Raw genomic sequence first — 21,599 nt, 5'->3', positions numbered from 1 at the left:
TGAATTTTTTTACCTTGTTTAGGAGTATATTGGTCATCACTGTCTCCACTGTCAGCTCCCGCTACTGTCTCCAAGAGGAGCCTTGATTTGAGGCCCTCCTGCTTACTTGACGTGGGCTGGTTTTGTTAATTTCTGCAGAAAAATAAGAAAAAATTGCATTTGAATCCCAACGTTTCATTTTTGTTATAACCACATATGCTAGCATATGTAAAATAATATATAATATATATAATTGAGTGTTAAAGGCAGTCAAGATACAACATCTGAAAAAATGTAGCCGACTAGCAAATTAGCTCATCTGTCAAATATCATCATAAATACTTATAATCAGCACTATACCACTTTAGGTTAACGACAAGTACACAAGAAAACTGTACATGCTTTTATTTTAAGACAACCCACCTCAAATTGGGCAGACTTTTCAAGTTTGCGGTCCAAAAATGGCGGCACAGCGTGAGACTTGTGAAGTTTTTGGCGGTCGGTGAAGCAGCGCACAGGTGTGTTACCGACACCGAACACACTTGAGTGTAGAACAGTAGAAGGTCAGCAACAAAAACATAAACCCTACAACAGAGGTGCTCAATGCGATCGGGATCGTCTTCTGAGGTAATATTGGTTTACTGTATGTATGGGAAAAAAAAAATTGAAACCAATCAAAAAAATGCTGTGTTGTTTACATCAGCAGCTGCTCTCTGGGAACAAAAGATTATTACGTAGAGCGTTGTCGCCACAAGGCCGCTAGTGTCATGCGTTCCTTGTTATGTTACATTCTCCCCATTATTTCATTACATTTCTCATTCTATATCTTTTAGTTACTGCCGCATCAATGTGTTTACCCTGCCTGAGTCCGTTTGTTTCGCAATATCGCTGCGAAAGAGGAGCTGCAAAGATATTTTATGGATTAGCAGCCAATCATAGGTTATTTGGTTAACACAGGTAACATGGGTACCGGTCACCCTGTTTTAAAAGTACATAATTTTAACTGGTCCTGAATTCGCTTGTTTTGTTTCATTTTTCCGGCTTAAAAGGAAGAAAAAATACTTGAAAAATAGCGAGGTAAACTTGCAGTAGAAAAAGCCATGGTCAACAATAAAAATCTGAGATAAAGTGAAGCCTTATATAATAACAAAACCGTGATGCAACACTCTATATCGTCTCTAGTTCAGTTTAGTGGCCAACTTTGTTTATATGTATTTATTATTATCTTGATTAACTTAATCAGTTTCAACAAATCATCTCTATTCTTAATTCTGATTGTCTTAGTTATACTCATAATGTCCTTGACATGACATGATTTATCTGATTGTTTTGTTGACATTCCATTTATCTTAGCTCCATCTAGTGGATGCTTACTTTAGTTGACCACAGTGGCTGTTAACCCCAGCCACTACTATTCTATGTGCCTTATAATGCGGTGCGCCTTATATATGAAAAACATTTAAAAATGTGCTATCCATTAAAGGTGCGTCTTATAATCCAGTGCGCCTTATAGTATGGGAAATATGTTATGTTGATTTTAGCCTAAAAACTAAGCTAGAACACCAAAACAGTAATGCGTGATAAATCTGATGGTTTATTTGTATAGAATAATTTATTGCTTATTTTTAATACATAAGAGTACCTTGAAAAATAATGGCATTTGTTTATTCCTACTACCTGTCCACGCTGGTTTCCTGTAGGCGGTTATTCATAACGGCCAACGCCCCCACTCCCTCAGAAAATCCATTCTGATGGCCGTAGCTCTGCCGTGGCCCCTGGTGGGCGGTTTCGCTCAGTTGCTTCTGCAGCAGTGCCAGAGACACCTTGTTGGACACCATGAACTCATTGACGGAGATCATTTCTCCCGACAGCCGGCGTCCGGCGTACACCCCGTCCGTTACGGCGCCGCCGTCCGTCTCGCTGTCGTACACGGTCTCCACCGAGCCGCCCGCGTAACGTTGCCTTCCGGCGGGACAGTGCGACGACAGCGGCCGGACCGCGTTGCGCTTGGGCCGCTTCTGTCCAAGCGGAGCCGGCGGACGCCTCGGGTTGTGCGTTCCGCCGTGCGGGCAGGGGCAGCAGATCCACCAGCATCCGGTCGCGCAACAAGAGCGGGCCCGACGGTCCCCGGGACACGCCAGCTTCTCCAAGATCCAGTTGAGAGTTTGTTTGATGATGATGGAAATGACGTTAAAAAGCGAGTAAAGGCAACATACTCCCATAAGGATGAAAAGGCAATTCCCCAGCCGGTAGGCCTCCTGAGATTCATAGTGCTGCTTCTGGCTGCTTACCAGGTCCCCAAAACCGATGGTGCTGAAGGCCACGAAGCAGAAGTACAGTGACTCCAAATAGCTCCAGTTCTCCATGGAGCAGTAAAGAGTGGAAGCGCCGCACGCGATCACAACGGAAGCCAGTCCGAGAATCAGCATCACGTAATAGACGGAGGGTTTCCAGCCCTCCAGGCTGTCCTCCTCCCCGGGCGGCTCCTGCCGACTGGACACGTCGCCGATTCCGACGCACCGAAGGCGTCGTTCGTGACACCAGCGCATGACGTAGGCCAGCATGGTGATGATCCTCTCCAAGAAGAGGTTGAAAAAGAGGATGGTCGCAGCGCAGCCGATCAGACCGTAAAAGATTAAGAAGATCTTTCCAGCTATGGTCGCTGGGGTGGTCATACCAAACCCTACAGAAAAAAACAGTTTCAAGTGAAGCTTACAAGAAAGGGATGAGGGCAACCTGAGATGAAGAACTCCATCAAAACATTGCTCGTGGATAGGTCAATGCTACATTTCACTATATTACGCTGCTCCTCCCTTACCTACTAGGAGGACAGACACCAAGACTAGTACTTATTCTACTGTAAAATGTTGCAAAATTAGTCATCTTTAAAAATAGAATAAAGAAATTAAGCCTGTGTGTAATGTTATAATATTGTCTACATGTGTTGCTCCACAGTTTGTGTTCAAATAGCCATTGCTTCTAAAACCACAAAGATGCTAACCATTAGCACAGTGTTTCTCAAATGGGGGCACTTGAAGGAACTCCAGGGGTAACCCTAATAAAACAAACCAAAAAAATACATGCAAAAATCCTTTAAAAATAAATATTGAGTTCATTAAATGTTTCAGGAAAATATAAGCTCATAAAACAAACTTTATGTTCAGTAGGTTATTAAGTTTAATTATTTTTAAAGGCCAGCTTCTACCCCATACTGGAATGGTTCGACCCAACTTGTCACGTGCCACCTCTCGTTACCTGTCAAGTTAATGATTTATTTTTGTGAGCAGCTCTCTACTATGAGCCCAAATTTGAATATTTTTCCATGGACAAATCTTTATTCGTAATTATTTATTTTTGAGAACAGGTCTGACACTTTATGTTGACTATTTTTTGTGGACAAATATTTATCAATAATGAAGTTATTTCATTTTAAATCTTTTCTATGATCCAAAATAGGAAACTTTAGGTTGATTATTTTTTATGGGCCAATACAAATGAAGTTTGAAGGGTTCTGAAGTTGAATAAATCAAACTCCAATGGAATGTTTTAAGCAGGTTAAAAAAAAAGTCTTAAGGGGCACTTGCATGATCAGTTCAGGTTATACTCCTTTGATAGGAAGTGAAAAATGGGTGTTCAGCCTGCAAACAAATGATTTCAAATCTTACCAATAGTGGAGACAACTGTGCCAACAAAGTAAAACGCTCCAGAAAAGTCCCAGCGGGGCCTCAAGGCATCCACTCGTATCCCTGCTCCGTTGGCCTCCTCGTACTGGCGCAGCAGGGTGCGCAGAGCCCTCGGGTGAACGCCGTATTGCCGGGTGAAATTATCCAGCTGTTGCCTCCACAAGCGGCGGGCGCGGAGCTCAAAGGGGTGCTCCAGGGCGGAGAAGATGGCGGCGCCGCACAGTAGGTAAACAAGAATGAGAGCTGCCAGAAGGAAGAAACGAGCGTTGTCTTGGTTGATGGGTGCTTTGGGGCGGCAGTCGGTACCCTTCCTCTGAGCCATGACCCCCACGGTAACTGTAAAAAAAAAAAAACATTTATATTGCATGCAGCTACTACACAAGCACTGAATACATGCTGCTTTGTTCAAATATACGATACAGTGGTCAGGGCAGAAGACACTAGAAGTCTAGCAAGTTGCAATTAATTGAATATTCTCTACGTATCAATTAGCGTGAAATACATTTAAAATCATTTTTATACAAACATGAGAAAAGAATTCATTATAAAATCATACCTAGTGTACGTTAGGCTACCCAGTCATTTCATTTTAATGTAACTATTCACTGATTCAGATTAAGATGGAAATACAAGTACAAGTACTAATACAAGTATATTCAATCCAAAAAAAAAAAAAATCTGTTTTAAATGAGTCCTACCTGGTCAGGTTGAGAGCAGAGTCCCTCGCCCCGAGCACGGCTGCTGCGCATCTGTTGAATGATGACCAGCAAGAGGGAGCCCCTTAAGTTTTTTTTTTTTTTTTTTTGGAGTGTGCAAGCAGCACAGACTCAATGATGCTTCATTCGTCTTGCGCTGACATCATGTTTTCCCGCCCACACCATGTGTTTTGAAGACCACCCTGTTTGATCGTGACCTTTTACTGTATATAGACACCCTAAAAATATATATTACTCCACAATGTCGTTGATGACGGGAGCAGTTTATTGGTCTGTGAATCTTGCTGTTGTAGTTCAATCGACAGGTGTTTGATGGGGTTTTGGTCAGTGTTTTTAAGTTCTTCTTTTAACATTATTACATAATTTATAACCCATTCAATCCAAGCTTATTTCTAGCTTTTTCAATTTTGCAAGTGTTTGGCAACAGGAGTTTCTAAAAATGGATGGTACTCAATAAAGTACTGAAGTAATTAATACTTAAGGAACCTAATCAATACTTTAGTACCTCTAAAGTACTTTATTACTATAGCAGTGCTAAAGTAATCAGTTACTTCATAACTCATAATACCTAAAGTAATCAATTATTTACTCAATTCAACAATTACTTTATTCTTACTTTACCTGTCATTTTTACACAATCCTTTAGCCAAACGGGAACTGCATCCCAAGACTTTTGAGCGTATCAGATATCGCACTTGTGTTCGTGGAAGCTCTGATGGCTTTTTGTTGTTGCTGCAAACTGCGTGGGAGGTGTTTGTAGTCGGACCCTCCCTTTAATCTTGCATGGAAGGGCAAGGCTTGGCCCTCTGATGCCTGAGTGGCTGCTTGGAGGCAGGTGCGGACCGCTTGCCTGTCAAACAGAATCGTGCAATTTCTGGACTTATGATCCTTTAGTCGAATAAGGCTTTTTTTTAAAGGCTACACACAAGTGAATGACAAGTGGAAAAATGTGAGATGTTTATGAATTTGTTAATTGAGTTGTTGCAGATTGACACAAACGGCACATACTTTTTACTAGTGCTTTCAAGACATTTTAAAAATGTAGATTAATTGATGTTTGATTAACTTATTAAATTCAGAGTAAATATAGGATCCAATCAACATATGCAGTTGTAAACGAGACTGGTCCTTCGTGCTGGCTGCAACCTTTAGTTGTGAACAACAGCAGGGGAAAAAAAACTGTTTTCTTTCGTCAATGGCGAATTATTTAGAAATTAACATTAAAAACAAATATTGTCTGTATTTTCCACCGCAAACTTGCTCAAACTCCTTAGCTGTGTCTACAGTGGTAGCTGGGTGCTTTGCATTTATGTGGTAAGCTAAAGTTGAGCTGATTCTGTGGTAAGCAAGTTTCTTTTTACAAACAATGTATATCACTACCTTTCTCAAAAGTGCTGGCTTGATGTTAAATTTACCATTTATCAGTCTGACTACTCTCCTTTGCTCTTCCATTTTTACCGTCCCACCCACAACAGGGGCCGATCAGTTTATGCCAAACACAATGACAGCCAATCAGTGTCCACTTCAAGGTGTGATTGTTCTTTGTTTTCCATTCCCCAACAACTCAAGCACAAAATGCCCGATGCATAAAATCATTTAATCAGCACACAGAAAATAATAAATTGAGACAAAAATTACCTAACGTTTTAACTATGAATGTAATTAATTAATCGCAACTCATCTGTTAAACTGAGATCCTACTCTTTTATACATTGCTATTATATACAACTGAAAGGATTTTTTTTCTAATATTTGACATGATACGGCGGTTGCGATTCTGAATGGGAAATCCTGCGACAATCATTCTTCAGGACACACACGTACAGTACTTGACTGCATCTTGAACTCCCACATTGCAACGACATGAGACTTCTTCCGACGGTTGAGCAACATCTCTATGGAAACAGACCCTTCACATATACTGCACAGACAAGTGTTGACCTTGAAAAGCAGCTGCAAGCCTTCAGCAAACATTTATTATTTGTAGTACTTGTTCTCATTATTAGTGCTACTGTATTACTGTTGTTGGTAATAATCTCTCAGCATGTGCAAAATCCTCTATTTACTTCAGAGCACAAAAAAACAATACAGGCTCTATTTTTGTTCAGATGTTTTAACAGTTTCTCCTTTGGGGTTAAAATGTACGTTTACAATTGTAACCACGAATCAAAGCAACCAAATTGTTTCAAATTTCATTTTTAAGACTGGGTTGTATTCATTCAATTGAATCTAGTTTATTTTGTTCATCGTTACTACTGTGCTTACAGGTCTTTCCCTATAGAGGGCAGCAACTAACGAGCAATGCTAAAATGAAGCATGAGAAGATGCAGCACCCCAGCGAATGAAACAGAAGAAGAAGAATTAAACGTTTCCCGGTAGTTGAACCGCCTCGGGTCTTCCTTTGGGTGGTTCGCAATTTTGTTTTGGAACCAGAGTAAAGTAGCAAGAAAACGGATTTAAGTGCCATTTAAGGAATTCACCCGGTCAACATGCCGTGATGTTTTCCCAACATTAGCCGTTTGCAGGCGACTAGCGATATAAAGACTCGTCGCCGGGACAAAGGGTATGTGTCAGGCGATGTTTTCTGCAAATAATGTGCGATGCAACTCCTAATGTCAGTTTGCAAAGCTGCAAGGAAGCTTGCCTTGTTGTCGTTATCGTAACTAGGTTGCTAGCTTGCTAAAGCTAACGATGGTGAGATGTCACTGGGATGATGATGAAGCGGTCGATTTGAATCACTCGAGACCCGCCTTGTTTTGCCAAGGCGTCCGGTTCCCAAATTCAACAACGATTTGCAATAGTGAAGCAAATTGAACAAACCGGCTTGAATGCGATTGCGCGGATGGTGTAAAAGCAGTGTCACTGATTTAACTGTGGGAGTGAGCGATGTCAAGCGCCAATGGGAACTTACGTGTTTATACTGACCAAATAAGAACCCATTCACGCTTGACAGCCTAATATATATTGATGTTTAGTTTGAAGCATTTTGGTGATACAACATGACTTTGCAGCAACTTTTCTCATTTAAAAAGAGACAATTTGACGCAGATTTGTCTCGATAGCGCCCCTAGATGCGCGTCGTGGTAAAAACATTATCGTACGCTTTCCCAGCTGCACAATTAAAATCGTTTTCCAACCTTTTAATAATTATTTGATCAATATTGATTTGATAATTTGATGGCTCGATCATTTCAGACCACTTGGCGGCGCTTGTGCTACTGACCTTGTGTGTGGGTGTGGGGTAAAATATGTGAATTTCCACCAGTATAATATAAAGTGACAACATTTTTATTTGAAAGTCCCCACTAGTGGGATTTCTATGCTAATCGAAAATGTGATTTACACGTGAATTTTAATGACAAATCAAGCATAGATGCTGCTAATCTGAATTGGGGTTGTTGTATCCTGATTCAGCAGCTACAAGTTTAATTTTATGATTATCATTTCACCCATATTTGGGTTTGTTTTCATTGCAAGACAAAGATAAATAATATTTTTTAAATAAGTTCTCAAGCTTCCAGTTGATTTTTTTTAAATAAAAAATAAATAAAATAAAATGTAACTATCCATAAAGACACTATGGATTCTGACTGATTTCAGCTTTTTTTTTTTTTTTTTGGCATTTGATTGCAGCATATCCTGGGCACACTGAATTGGTTGTTTTCGGACATAGACTGAAAATGGAGGAGGGCTCGGAGGCGACGGAGAATATTGTGTTCCGAGGAGCGGAATTTGCCGTGAAGGTAGAAGTGGATAAGGGCGTGCTTCTAGTGGAAATCTCCGATTCAAAGACTGCAGATCAGTGGAAGGGAGAATTTGATCCAGCATGTAAGTTGTCAGACATTCAAGGATGGCGTATGCACCTTCAAGTGACATTCCTAACATAGCATTTGTCCTGTTCTTTCCAGACATCGAAGACCTCACGCGCAAAACTGGCAACTTCAAACAGTTTCCTATTTTTTGTAGCATGTTGGAGTCGGCCGTGAGAAAGGTACGTATCCAAATGAAGCGCAATGTTGTAGGTGGCTTGCGTGTATGCGAGTCCATAGAAGGATGTGAATGGACAGGAAGACGCTTCGGGCTGCGTGAGCTGGAGCGTACAAGCATTCGTTTTGCTTTCCGCTGGAGCGAAAAATTAGAAAATTCCCCTGCTATCTTGTTCTCTCGCTTTAGGCGGAGAGGTCAGAGGGGGGTGGGAACGTAAATCAAGTATTTTGGGGTGCATTTAAGTCATGGCAATAGCATTTGAATCAAAACAGAGAAGGCACGCATTTGGATGTCTCATGCTTTTTTTTTTTTTTTTTGGATGTAATTTCTGCAGACGAGTGATTCTGTCACACTCGACTTGTTGACCTACGCAGACCTTGAGCTTCTCCGCAACAGGAAAGCAGGAGTGGTCGGTCGCCCTCGGGGCCATCCGCAGTCGTCTGCTCTCACCGCCAAACGCTACCTTATTCTCATCTACACTGTGGAGTTTGACAGGTGAGCGCATCCTTTGCTTGTTTCCCTTTGTATGGTTTTGTGTGCACCGCTGACTTGTAGCCTACGCTTTCGCAGGATACACTACCCTTTACCGCTGCCGTACATCGGCAAACCGGACCCAGCCGCTTTGCAGAGGGAAATCAGGACCCTTAGGGCAGAGCTTAACGCGCTCACCTCTCAGGGCGTCGGCAAGTCTGCCGAGCTGGAAATCCACCGCTTACGAGCAGAGTAAGACAAAGTATTTTGCCATTGTGGGTTATGATTTTTTTTTTTTTATTAAATTGAAACTGTGCTTAGCAGCACACTACTTTCCTCTCTAAAATATTAGGTTTTAACAAATGTCTCTAAGAGACACATCACATTTGAGTCAGCATGGTTTGTGCAAATGTGATCAGTAGGAACGGCAACTGTGTTCAGGCTGTCAGCATCAGTCATTTACATTAGTTACGTCAGCCTATATGGAGCATCTGCGCCCTGCTAGCCATTGGCTAATTATGCTAGATGTAGCTATAACGAAGCCTGAGCCAGTTGGTGAAGACTGGCAACAGGTGTTGTATGTCAACGGAATTAAGTCATTTGTTAGCGCCCGAAATTGTCGATTGAATGTGATTTCAGAACAATGTTGCTTTGTTTGTATGGGGAGTTGGGAGCATCAGTTGGAGTAGGAAGACTAGTCACGCTGTTATGCTGCGACACGTTGCCGAGAACAACTTCGAAATGATAATGTACCAAGGGATTCATGTTCGTGTTCATTCGTGTTTAATATTTTTGGTAAATTAAGGTTTGTTTTGAAGTTGGCCTTATCGCCGCTTTTCTGGCGTGTTTCGGTCATGCTGAGCATTAACAATTGTTGCTGCGATTGGCTCGATATTTTTGATATGTACATTAATAAGCAGGTATGCAGGGCAAGAAAAAACTGCTTGGAGCCTTTATTTGTTTTATCTCCAAAGGCTGGCTCTGATGAAGGAGGAAAAAGAGGCAATCGCCAAGGTCCTGGAACGACTGCAGCTCGGCGGAAGTATTCCCGCACCCGGCGGACCTCAAGACTGGAGGGGCCAGGACGTGGTGAGGACCTTGGAGGAGCAGCTGCTCAAGGAGCGAGCCAAGAGTCAGCGCTCGGCCAGTAAACGATCCCAGGAGCAGCGACTCCTGATGGAGCAGGTGGAATGTTCGTGGATGCGGTTTAGACGATGAGCTTTCTGTCGAGCTTTTAACTATTTCCATTCTGTGCTTCAAGCTGGATGAGCTGAGGGCCTCGGAGTGCACGCTACGCCTTCATGTCAAGAGTCTGACCAATGAACTGGCACTTCTACGTAGAAGGTTACACAAGCTCACATTTTGAACTTTTCATTGTGTGTGGCGCAGTTGCCTGCAATAATATAGGATTGTTTTGTATTGTATTCAATTTTATAACTACGACTTGAAAGTGGTGGTATTGAGAGGTGGATTAAGTTGGGTAGATCTTAAGGCACGAGAACCGAATTCACTGTCTACCACTGGTTCCTTCAAAATTAGAAATCTTCTCCACTCACCTTGTATCTGATGCAGAGGGACGCCCGTGTCCGGATGTGGGGAGACGTATCGTTCGCGCAACACCGCAAGAGGTCGTTCGGGATCCAGGGAACGGATAGGTGACAGAGTGCAAAGGTCAATGGAAAGAGGGAGAAGAGCAGACTCGACAGGGCCTCGCGCTGTCGTACGAAGGCCCTCACCGTCTCCCACCGGTAGGAACTTTGCCCTATCTAACATCAAGGGAAAGTGTTAATTATTTCGGCAATAAAAACATGTATTCTACAGATATGCACAGCAAATACTGTACTCTACAAACATATGTGTGTAAGAGTGTTTATACACAGTGTATATAATTATATATATTTAAATTGGATGGTTATACATGTTGTACACCAATATTCAGTATATTTCAGTATTTAACACAACAGTTATAACATTAGGGATGTGCCACTTGTTTAAATGTTAGTATGAAAAAAATATGCGGTCTTTTCAATAGTTTAACTTCTTTAATACCAGCCATTTTCAAAGCCCCTTTTACCCAAATGCTTGAAAAGAAAATTGGGGGAGAAATGGTAGTTAAATGGTAGAGAAATGGGAGTTAAGCTAACCAATGGAATGTGATAAAATATAAGCTTCACTGCCAAAAAAAAAAAAAGTACTTACGTTTAGGGTCCCGAGCGCCACGCTTTGACCCAACTGCTTACATCCAGGACAAACAACGTCGGTTAAGAGAATCCGAACTCAAAAGGTAAGTTTCCTTCCAAAATCCGCGATTGACGGCAAGCTGTTCAAAATGTGCATTCTTAGTCATGATCGTATGCCGTGCGTATCAGACAATTAAAGGTGCGACGAGATTTAATGTCGCCATCGTTGGTACCCGAACGAGGGCGTTCCCGCTCCAGAGAGGCCTGCCCACAGCTGAGTCGCGCCGGTAGCCGAGGAAGGAGCTTGTCCATTGAGCGGCGGGGGAGCAGGAACTCCTCTGAGGGCTCCTTAGCGGATATGGAGGAAATGACCAAAGCGCTTCTCAGGTGAACTTCCTCAACGTGAATGACGTGTGCGTTGTCCGCATCGCATTTTGTCGTCTCATCTGCTTCTACTTTACAGAGGAAGGAAACAGACATTCAATGGCCCCAGTGCGGTGAGTGAGATGTCATTCATGAGCTTTTATGGTCATTGCTGAAATATAAACCACTTGAACATGTAACATGTCACTAACCGTTTATACAGTTCAGAGGAAGCTTGATGTGCCGGAAGCCTTTAAGCAGCACTCCAACGTACAGGATGAAGGAAAAAGGTAATTCCACATGTCTGAACTGATCCAAGTTCAACTAATCCAGCTACACATATCCAGAGCGTTCATACAGTATTTGTGTGTGACCTTATTCATGTGCGCATTTATTTCTACTGTCCCGCTGCACTCCTCAGAGAGCTCCATAAACAGCGCGGAGCTGTCGGAGATCGACGCCAGGCTTCAGGCCCTGCAGGAGTACATGAGGGACTTGGACACAGGACATTAACAGATGGTGCAGCTTGCAGCCCAACATCGCTCATGCAATAACTGACTCACGAATTGAACAGCGTCTCCAGCTCCGGGCGCTATTTTGTTTTGTTTTTTCTTCATCTGCATGGACCAGAAACGCTTTAGATTGTTTATATTGAAGACATCGAACTTCAGGAAAAGAAAGCAATCACTGTGAAAGTCTCAAGACTATTTTTACATGAGTGATTCCGATATTTTTTATTAACTTAATATTACTGTGAATACATGTGGATACTATCCAAACAAGTGGATTTGATAATGTTTGTTAATGCTGCCCTACTTGCAGTCTGTACATAAGCAGAAATACAAAATATATACAGCAAACCCCCACAAATGGCAGATTTACCTATTTTGTGGCAAGTATTTCTCAGTGTAGTATTGTAACTTTATTGTTTAAGGAAGCACACGCTTCATCAACAACGAGTGCAAGACAAAGTACAAAATTATACAAAAAGGTAAAATGCTCACCCGGACAATAAAAGGCGTATTTAAATAATCAAAACAAAATAAAGAAATATCCCTGACGTTCCCAGAGGCATTTCAGCGTCTCAACCCGCAGGCGGTGAAATCTGCCAATTACTTATACTGATGACAGATACGCTGAATTGGAGCATGAACGTTTCTCAAAAAAAATTAAGGCGTGTTTGGTGATTAGTGTGAACATAAAAGAAACTGAAGCAGATGAGCAAACTGGTCACGTTAAAGTGCTTATTGCAGAGATCTTGAGAAAAAAAAAGTTGAAATGGTTTGAATGATGAAAAGATGGCACGTAGCATCACAAGCGTGCGCACGAGTGATACCAAATGCTTTTGGCCCCTTCAGTTATTCGTTGGAATTTGCTGCTTTTCAGCAGACGTTGCCCCCTGCATCTCCTGATTCCGTCGCTCGCACAAAATGGACTGGATGTGCAGCGTAAGCTGGGATAAAAGCACAGTGAGCAATTAATTGTTTTCCTTTAACGTAACACCGGTTGGACTCACCGTTTGCTGCTCTTTAAGAACTTCTGCATAAAATGCCTTTCTTCGCTCCAGCTCCTTTGTGTCAATTGCTTTCCATTCCTCGGCCTTCATCCGAATCAGATTCATGGGCCATTGCGGTTTTTGCTGCCACTGCAATGACGGATGAGCACTGACTTATTTACAAGTTTAAATTCTGTCAACTTGTTCAATACTTTGAACTGCTGCTCCACACTTCTATAAGTAATGTTAAAACTTTTTTTTTTTTTTGCAATTTATCCTTCAGTCATTTTCATTCCCCAAAATATATAGTTTAAATTAGGGCTTTTGACCGATGCATTTTCACAAAACCAGGATTATACCAATTTTTAAGATGCCCATTTCGGGAACTCAACAAAAACAACCTCTCAACATGCATTTCACAGCAACCAAAAGGTTCAAATTGGAATTGAATTGTATGAAAATAAGGGATTAGTCAACTATACACACAATTAAAGATAAATGTTGTAAATAAACATGTTTTTCTCTTGTTCAACCTGGCAACATTCCAATTGCTGTAACTGTGGATTTTTGAGCTTTCTCCACGTATTATATATGTTTCTAAAGCCAATTAAGTGTAGAATTGCAATATATCAACATGTCAATTTTGATGTTCAGAGTCACAAGCCCGATTTTGTGAAAATGCATCACAGCTAGCTAAAAGGTATGTAGGATTTATTCGCAGTATTTTGGGGGATGTTACATGTGACGTGAAATATTACCATGATGACTATTTCATCTCCAATTTGTCTCTTGGGCGCAGCGCTGATAAAAAAAAAAAAAACATGGTTTTAGTGTCTAATTTGGGTAAGTCCTGAATGACTCACCACATGTAGCAGGTACTCCTTGAGGTGGTGCGACGTGATAGACTGCATGTCACGGAAGGCGGCTTCTACTTTTGCTCTGCTTTTGTTCAGCAGGTTCTACACACACACATGTTGTGTTAGGTCAAGTGAAAAAGGGCACTGGCAGGAAGACTAGGGGTTAGTTTCTGTTTTAATGAATATATTTACCACCATATCTTCATTGGTCCTCATATTCAAGGTGTCCAGGCTGATTTTGACTGGGGCGCTGGCTGTGTGGGACTAATACAGACACATTGGTATCATAATGGGAAGTGCGCATGTACGGTAAGATGCTGCCGGCTCGGCGTACGGCTCATTACCTCAGCCTGATATTCAGCCCAGGCGTCTTTGCGTTCTGCTTCAGTGAGCTCCTCCTCTTGTTTATGGTCCAGCAGAGACGCATGTTCATGGTAGCTGACTATTTGGTGTTTGCATTTCTCCAGAAGAATTGCCAAAACCTGATCCTGACGAGACATAAACGTGTTACAAAGATCAGCGACTCGACAAAGCCAAATTTAAATGAATATTACTACCTTTGGAACGTCAGAGGTCTTCCTCTTATTTTTCTTGGAATGAGGCTCGTCCAGCAAGTCCGGCTCAAACGTGTATAGTCCAGTGAGTTCGGAAAGGGTGAAGTGTCTCTCGATCTGTTGCTGATCCACCACTCGAGAGGACAAAGACTGCTTGGTCACCTGACGGTCATAGATCTTCTCCTCCATTGTGCCCTGCGCGTCAGCATACAGTACACGCAACCAAAAAGAGATTAACGCACATTGCTGCAGGAAATAGCAAAAATCCATCAATAATTGATACATTTATTAGGCAGTGATATTATCAGGTCTTTCTGCTGAACAATTTTATTCTGTTGTCAATCATTAATATGGCAGATACTTTTTTTTTTTAACATTGTTGACATTGAACACTGGCAAGTGACAATTTAGCTCACCTGCGCCAAGAAGCGATACACGAACACTTGCTTGAGCTGGCCGAAGCGGTACACCCTGTAGATGCTCTGTATGTCATGGGAAGGATTCCACGAGGCATCAAAAATGATCACTCTGTTGGCAGATATCAGGTTGATGCCCAGCGAACCCGCCCTTGTCGAGATGAGAAACAACCGACCACTAAGGGGAGAGAAGATTACGTCAGTTTTGTCTCGTATTGTGCTCGGATGTCACCATGTAATTCATATATTTCCTAAATTCGGCCATGAGGCCAAATGCAGCCCGTGGTCAAATTTTATTTGGCCTACAGCCTGTCAAAAAATGAATCATGTCTGGCCGGTAGTCCCGTGAGAGGGAATTTCACACTTATCCACAAGAGGGCAGTAGAACTATTGACTGCAACGTTCCAAGCTCGGTTAAGTATTTTGAAGTTTAAATGAAAATGTCAAATATGACAGACTTCTTTGCTAAAAAAAAATGTTTCGATTAATAGGTGTTCCATGTAGAAAAACAATGGCAGGCTATAGTTTACTCATTGAATGGCCGGCCTTCACCTTTTCACTTCAAATCTGGCCCTCTTTAAAAAAAAAAAAAAAGGTTCGTACACTTCTGACTGTGTTGATAGAGCAAATGAAAAAAAAAAAATCAACTGTACCGTGTATTAGTGGAATTATTGAAACAATCTGCCCATTTTGTTCGTAATGCAGCAGTGGTTGAGCCATCCAGACGGTAGTAGTCCAAGTTTTTAATCCAGCTTCCCACTAAATGAAAATCATGTACACTGTAAATATTTAGACTTATGAGTTGAAAATGTTGTATGATCAAAATCGTAACTCAATCCACTCATATTGCATCAAATGTACCAATCTAAATGAATTAAAAATGCCACTGATCTGTTTCGGGTGCCTAAAAGCACTCTACATTTTATGATTTCAATAAAAAATAATTGAATTGTATATGCATAAAAAAATTAATGACATAATATTTGTTAACTATAAAAACATGTCTTGAATCAAGGCGCCAGTGTAAATCAATAACAATACCTTCAGTTGAGTCCTTTCTTTTCCGGTGAGAAGCTGCCAAGAAACCCTCAATAAGGTCTAATGAGACCAGGGACTGACTAAATACAAGTCTGAGAAAAAGAAAAGAAAATTTCTCAGTCCTAGCATTGATGAGAAAATGTTGAAATCGAGGAAGAGAAAGGACACGCACACTTTGTCATTCAAGGCTTCGGCCATGCTCAGGATCTCAAATAAGAGCACCAACTTGCCCGAGTGCTCCAGGATTTCGGCGTCGCTTTGAGACAGCATACTTTTGAACCAGCACGGGTCTGAAAGGGATACGAGGTACACAAGGGCCACCTGAGTAGAGTTTTCAAAGTGCTGTCCACACAGATTCACTCGTAGTACCTTTTGATGCAGTATTAGCAACATCTGTTGCAGCTGTGTGGCTCGGATCATTGGTGCTGATGTTGCTTGGTCCGCTACGGCAAGCGAAAGGGTGACAGTACAGTCAAAGAAAACACCTTAATTTATAAAGTCTTAATTTGGTCTTCATTTATAAAAGTCTAAAATTCTACAGGCAATTTCAAGATATTTCCTTAACACCAACATGACACCAGATAGTGCATGAAAATAGTACTGTTTCTTTCAATAGGTTAATTATGCAATGAATAAGTGCAAGCAGTGGCAAAGGCAGATTTTTAATCTTGGGGACAAGGTGGATTCAGTCGCTATTACCTTTCCATGAGTGGGGTGCTAGTCGGTTTCTTCTTTCCTAAATGTGCCTATCATAAAAAAAAAAAAAAAAACAGTTCGGTCTTACAACATTGAATGGAAAAAAAATATGACGCCTTTGTGAATTGTTTCCTTACCGTTTTTTTCCTGCCTTTATAGCTGAGTTGAAGGCACCAAGGATGAGTCCAAACCCGGCTGAGGACCTGATAATCCTTAAACAGATTTGCGCCTATCTTCATTTTTGCATTGCCGAGAACATTGCCAATTCCTGAGAAGATAGTCCTTAAATTGAACATCATTCATTTCAAGTATACAATATGAAAAATAAAACAGCAGTTTTATTGGGCAAAATGCTTAATTTATATATATAACTAAGAAAAAAAAACACCATTCACACTGATACAATTATCATAACCATGAAGATTGTGGAACGGGATGATTAATAAATAATTAATTGTAATCAGTCTCTTCAATTAATAAATTGTGAAAAACAATTAAGAACCAGTGTTGATGAAAATGCCGAGTCAAGGACATTTTTCCGACTCACCACTGACGTGCTGCAAGTAGTAGCTGTACAACTTGCACTGGAGTGGAGACACCCTAACCGCCACCACATACTCGTACTTGGGAGGCAAAAACTCAGTTAGCTCTGAGTAATCTCTCCTCTGCAGATAAAAAAGTCAATGTTTCATGATAAGGTAATAGCCATGATAACAATGAATAAAAATGAGTTCTTACTTGCACGCATCTGCTGAGCATTGCATGGAGGACATGTGCGCGCCTCTTCATAATTCGAACATCTTTGGGGGTGGAGTCAGCACACTGGCCGTTCTGAATGGGATTGACAAAGCGGTTTCGGAATTCCCCTAATGAGCCCAGAAGGTTCTTCTTGATGAAGTTGACCATACAGTGGTCTAAGGGGGACAAGATGAAAAGGATTTTTAATTTGGCACAAGAAAAAAAACTGGCAGTGCAGTGTGGCTTCTGTCAACGAGATGTTCCACTTCCCGGTGAGAATTGTCGGTACTAAAAAAAAACTTTTATTTCATAAGAAATTAAATCGGCAATGTGCCAAAGGTTATTTATCATCATTTATATTTATATTTCATTTGTATATTTATATAGCTGTGGAAGGTTTTAGAAAAAAAAATCAGGATGTGGGCCCTTTAACACTTTGACCTTGGTGGACGAGCGAAAATGTCATTGGCATTAACAGCGTTTTATTTTTATTTATTTATTTTTAATGTGAAGCGGTGGAGAAAAGGTTTAAATAATTGTATATAGGTTATCCCATATTGTTTTTTTAAACATGTATATTGGTAGACATGTATATCTTCCGTTGGAGTTGTTTGTGAATTAAGTGTGAGGAGACGACATGTCTCCTTCAGCAGTGATTAAAGACAAACAGGCACGACGACCTAATCACAGGCACCGCGACCCAATGAACACTATGGGGTCTGTCGCCATGTTTCTGGGAAAGAAGATAGCAGTGATTGCATGGACTGATAGTGTATGGACTTCAACCTACATCCCCCATCATCAGAAACTGATTGTTACCTTGCTGCCATAATATCTCCCCTAACCTTTCAGGGCCACGAGTGGTTTTGTGATGAGGCCAACCCTAATTAATAAAAGAGGGGTGGACCCTAACCCTAACCCTAGTGCAACCAGACCAGTAGAGGATCTGAGAAGATGCAGGTCTCTGTCCGCTCTCCTCGCAAGTAAAAGCTACTTGTCTTGCTTCTGGTTTGTTGTTTATTAAATGTTCTAGGTTGCCTGAACCTGACGGTTTCCTCATTAGGCTGGGAAAATTTAAAAACGCAAACTATAGAGAGTCACTTGAAGTTGAATGGCAGGTTCTTTTTTTATTCTCGTGGTAGTAAAATGTGAAAAAACATGGCATTAAAGTTATTTTTTCTGCATTTTTTATAAAGTTTTGATTCATACCCTGGGTTATCAAAAGACATGGACACACAACCTATAATTAATAAAAATCAAAAAACAAAACAAACGCAAATCTAATTAAAACTAAAGTTTGTTAGCATAACGGCGCAAACTTACACTCTATCAAGTTGTTTTGCAGCGGCGTGCCAGTTAGCACCACTCTTCGTCGCGTCCTGATAGCACCCATGGCTTTGGAAATGTTGGAGTTTTCGTTGCGCAGAACGTGCCCTTCGTCACAGATCACAAAGTCTGGACCTGAAGAAGAGCAAGTTGAGGAAAACACGCTCAGAAAACATGTTTAAGTGTCCTAAAAAATACAAAGTAGTCTACCTGGGTCCACCAGTAGGTTTTTAAGTCGCTGCTTTAACTCCTTATTGTCCATTTTGGAGGATAGTGAAAGGTTTCTGTACATTTCGTAGCCCATAATCATCACACCTCCGCTAATGTGCCAGATCTGCAGAGCTTGGAGTCGCTCTGCGAAATTCTTTCTGGTGGCCAGCTCTGTAACCTGTCAAATATTTGTATTTCGGAACATTAACCATATGAGGAAGCATGCACGTTTTTTGTTTTTTTTTTCTGTTTACACACGTGCATTATCGTACCTTGACTTTGTCTTGCCCTAACTGTTTTTGCCATTTGTTGAACTCGCTAACCCAATTGAGCACAGTATTGAGAGGACACACCACAAGGGCCGTTTTAAAATGTAAACTTTGAGACAGCAATACCGTGTGCAAGAAGGTAACCACCTGAAATAAGGAACAAACATATATAGTCATTCATTAAATATAGGAGAAATTCAGGAAAACATTAAATCACGTAGAAGGGAAGTTTTTTTGTTAAAGGATGGTGATACGACTTATTTCCTTGTTTTAACCAAATGCTGGATTGAATTAACTCTTTCAGTGCGAAGCATTATTGGAAATGCGTGCCAGTATATTTAGCATTTTCACTCATCTTTTAAGGCCGGCAGAATATTGTGTCCTATGTCTATGTATACATGGGTGATATCATATGAAAGATTGACTTCCATTCTTCAGTTAGATTTGATGTATGTAATAGCTGTGTTGTAAGTGTGGAAATACTATGGTCAAAGTTGAAAATTCTCATCCAGGGCACTGAAAGTGTTAACTGATTTTACCTTACTATCAATGGCTCAGTACCTGCAGAGTCTTTCCCAAGCCCATGCAATGAGCCAGGATGCAACCTGATCCCGGAGAGGAATTGGCCTTCATCACTGACTCACAGCAGTTGTCCCAAATGAACTGGACTCCTGTAGAGGAGGACATAGAGAAACAATTGGGATTTCTCAATCAATGTACTTATAAATAATACTTGAAACGGTCCTCTGGTTATATAATCATAATTACCAATAGCTAATGAGCTGTACCATGGATCCTCAAGAGGCGACCACATTTTACATGGGTGAGAATTAGGGCTGATTTTCAGCAGAAATACATAACAATCACCAGGTAATTGGCCCATTAATTTAAATATGTATAATGAACAAAATAGCATGTTTCCTCCCAATGCGTTTCAGTAGGTGTCCATTTTATGTGGTTTCATTATTCACGGTTCATTTTGGTACCTATTAGCCGCAGCTAGCGGGGGTCAACAGTAAATATATTGTTAAAATATATATATATATTCATTTTCGGTCGACAGAATGTAATGATGCAATTACCGTAATAAAGTTATTAGGACAATAATTAATAAATTTAACTCATTTCAGTAGATATTTATGTATCCAAGGTTATGGGATAAAGTTATGTGTCATAAATAATGATGGCAGTGCTTATACAGAACTGCCATAAAAGGTGAAAAGTTAAAACAATTGGAAAATTTCTGTCATTTAGCCGATCATTTCGGGCCATAATGGGCTGGCTGATTGATCGGGTCGAGCTCATCAAGTACATTTGCATTTGATCTTTAGGAAATTTTTGTTTCCAGTAAAACCGTCATTCGCATGTGCTTATAGGTGTGAGTGTGCGCTCACCGTCCACTTGGTGAGGTTTGAGATTAATCACGAGGTTCCTGTGCACCTGGACTAGAGGTGCCCTGGTCTCCTCCTCCTCATCCAGAATCAGCTTGGTGGTGACAGACTCTTGAGACATGTCGATGACAATTGTCTGGAAAGCAAAACTAATCTGTCAGCCTCGACATCGACAAAATGTCATGAGGCGCCACAGAGCGTTTATTTTTGCGTGCGCCTACCTCTCGTCGGTCCTCCATCAGTTGCTCTCGAATTGCCAACCGCCTGCATCGCTCCTCCTCCTCTCGCAGAGCTTCTTGGGTCTCGGATCGGAGATTGTCATCTTGGATGATTTTGCGGATTTTCTTGCGACCTTTGGGCGTGCCCGGAACATTGCTAAGCTCGGTCTCAGCGTTCTCTTGTTCACTCTGCCCCATTGTACGAAAGTATTGTAAGACATCAAACTATTCTTTGCAAGGGATGGTGATTGGTCATTGCTTCCATTACCTCCTCATTGTTGGAGTCAGACAGCAAAATGCAAGGTGTGGGCTCTTCCTTGTATTTAGGGAGTGAACTGGATCAAGAAAACAACACAGGATAAACACGTGCAGTTCATAGCATTTGCAGGATAGTCGGGGTACACCCCAGGCTTTAATGTTTTGAATTGATCATTAAAAATCAATAATGATTTCAACATTACATTAGTTTATTTTCACTATAGAGCTATTTTATTTTGTTACTTGTAAATAAGTAACACCGGTGATTCATTCCACATAAATCTGTACCGTGACCTCACATCCCTACATACTTATCATGAGAATTGTAGATGACGTCATTGCGTAGACCTGTCATTCAAAATGAAGCAAACCTGAATTTTTACAGGCAATGATTAGGTGAAAAATGCTAGAAAATTGTGCAAAGCATTGACCTGGATGTCATTACTTGAAAGATGAAAGCCATTCAACTACAAGTAAAACAAACACGTCTGACCAGAATGTCCTTATAGCGTCATAAATTACGCCACACAATGCATTCTGGGAATATTTAATGTTGACCACTATTTACGGGAAATAGCTAGCAGACGGATCTACCGCTAGTGAAAATATGCATACGACTGACCCCAACTGAAAGGTATCATGAATAAACAATGGTCGTTTTACTCATTATAGTTTTAAAAAATAATCGACCAATTAATCCCTGTATTCATTTCTAACAAAAATCGATATCAGTCTAAAATAATCCGAATCGGAC

The 21,599-nt window shown here is 41.0% G+C and overlaps 3 protein-coding genes across 8 annotated transcripts in view; 1 reads left to right on the top strand and 2 right to left on the bottom strand.

The window, feature by feature from the left end:
• Positions 1 to 1,594: 1,594 nt before the first annotated feature.
• On the bottom strand, positions 1,595 to 11,948 carry kcnk12l (potassium channel, subfamily K, member 12 like). Of its 4 annotated transcripts, XM_088441338.1 has the most exons (7): positions 11,592 to 11,948; positions 11,036 to 11,471; positions 10,393 to 10,602; positions 5,000 to 5,228; positions 4,361 to 4,411; positions 3,645 to 3,998; positions 1,595 to 2,662 (listed from the first exon to the last, which is right to left on the bottom strand). In XM_088441338.1, the coding sequence occupies exons 6-7, from the start codon at positions 3,982 to 3,984 to the stop codon at positions 1,653 to 1,655; spliced, it is 1,350 nt and encodes a 449-aa protein (XP_088297464.1). In that variant the 5' UTR covers positions 3,985 to 3,998; positions 4,361 to 4,411; positions 5,000 to 5,228; positions 10,393 to 10,602; positions 11,036 to 11,471; positions 11,592 to 11,948; the 3' UTR covers positions 1,595 to 1,652. The 4 variants fall into 4 exon arrangements, with proteins under 4 accessions (XP_088297464.1, XP_088297465.1, XP_088297466.1 ...); XM_088441339.1 differs by lacking the exon at positions 5,000 to 5,228; XM_088441340.1 differs by lacking the exon at positions 11,592 to 11,948 and having other exon boundaries at positions 11,036 to 11,572.
• ccdc61 (coiled-coil domain containing 61) lies at positions 6,724 to 12,945 on the top strand. The gene is made up of 13 exons (XM_088441336.1): positions 6,724 to 6,941; positions 8,012 to 8,206; positions 8,287 to 8,369; positions 8,700 to 8,860; positions 8,936 to 9,088; positions 9,811 to 10,021; positions 10,098 to 10,180; positions 10,409 to 10,584; positions 11,042 to 11,120; positions 11,206 to 11,403; positions 11,480 to 11,513; positions 11,603 to 11,669; positions 11,801 to 12,945. The coding sequence occupies exons 2-13, from the start codon at positions 8,059 to 8,061 to the stop codon at positions 11,890 to 11,892; spliced, it is 1,485 nt and encodes a 494-aa protein (XP_088297462.1). The 5' UTR covers positions 6,724 to 6,941; positions 8,012 to 8,058; the 3' UTR covers positions 11,893 to 12,945.
• Positions 12,289 to 21,599, bottom strand: part of LOC148408815 (chromatin remodeler ATRX-like) — a 27,100-nt gene continuing 17,789 nt past the window's right edge. For all 3 annotated transcript variants that reach the window (XM_088441334.1, XM_088441331.1, XM_088441332.1), the window contains exons 14-35: positions 20,856 to 20,922; positions 20,591 to 20,776; positions 20,373 to 20,505; positions 19,540 to 19,649; positions 18,982 to 19,125; positions 18,710 to 18,887; positions 18,497 to 18,634; positions 17,174 to 17,349; positions 16,983 to 17,100; positions 16,573 to 16,703; positions 16,439 to 16,485; positions 16,109 to 16,182; positions 15,912 to 16,029; positions 15,743 to 15,831; positions 15,355 to 15,460; positions 14,702 to 14,879; positions 14,289 to 14,480; positions 14,076 to 14,219; positions 13,924 to 13,995; positions 13,738 to 13,833; positions 12,896 to 13,024; positions 12,289 to 12,832 (exon numbers count right to left, since the gene is read on the bottom strand). In XM_088441334.1, the coding sequence (XP_088297460.1) occupies positions 12,734 to 12,832; positions 12,896 to 13,024; positions 13,738 to 13,833; positions 13,924 to 13,995; positions 14,076 to 14,219; positions 14,289 to 14,480; positions 14,702 to 14,879; positions 15,355 to 15,460; positions 15,743 to 15,831; positions 15,912 to 16,029; positions 16,109 to 16,182; positions 16,439 to 16,485; positions 16,573 to 16,703; positions 16,983 to 17,100; positions 17,174 to 17,349; positions 18,497 to 18,634; positions 18,710 to 18,887; positions 18,982 to 19,125; positions 19,540 to 19,649; positions 20,373 to 20,505; positions 20,591 to 20,776; positions 20,856 to 20,922 (2,725 nt within the window). In that variant the 3' untranslated portion in view covers positions 12,289 to 12,733. The remainder of the gene's footprint in view (positions 12,833 to 12,895; positions 13,025 to 13,737; positions 13,834 to 13,923; positions 13,996 to 14,075; positions 14,220 to 14,288; positions 14,481 to 14,701; positions 14,880 to 15,354; positions 15,461 to 15,742; positions 15,832 to 15,911; positions 16,030 to 16,108; positions 16,183 to 16,438; positions 16,486 to 16,572; positions 16,704 to 16,982; positions 17,101 to 17,173; positions 17,350 to 18,496; positions 18,635 to 18,709; positions 18,888 to 18,981; positions 19,126 to 19,539; positions 19,650 to 20,372; positions 20,506 to 20,590; positions 20,777 to 20,855; positions 20,923 to 21,599) is intronic.

This window comes from Hippichthys cyanospilos, chromosome 18 (assembly GCF_059441005.1).
Source record: "Hippichthys cyanospilos isolate Australia breed blue-spotted pipefish chromosome 18, RoL_Hcya_1.0, whole genome shotgun sequence".
Classification (NCBI taxonomy): Eukaryota; Metazoa; Chordata; class Actinopteri; order Syngnathiformes; family Syngnathidae; genus Hippichthys; species Hippichthys cyanospilos.
The sequence above is the reverse complement of the archived record's forward strand: the minus strand, read 5'-3'. Positions and strand labels throughout refer to the sequence as shown.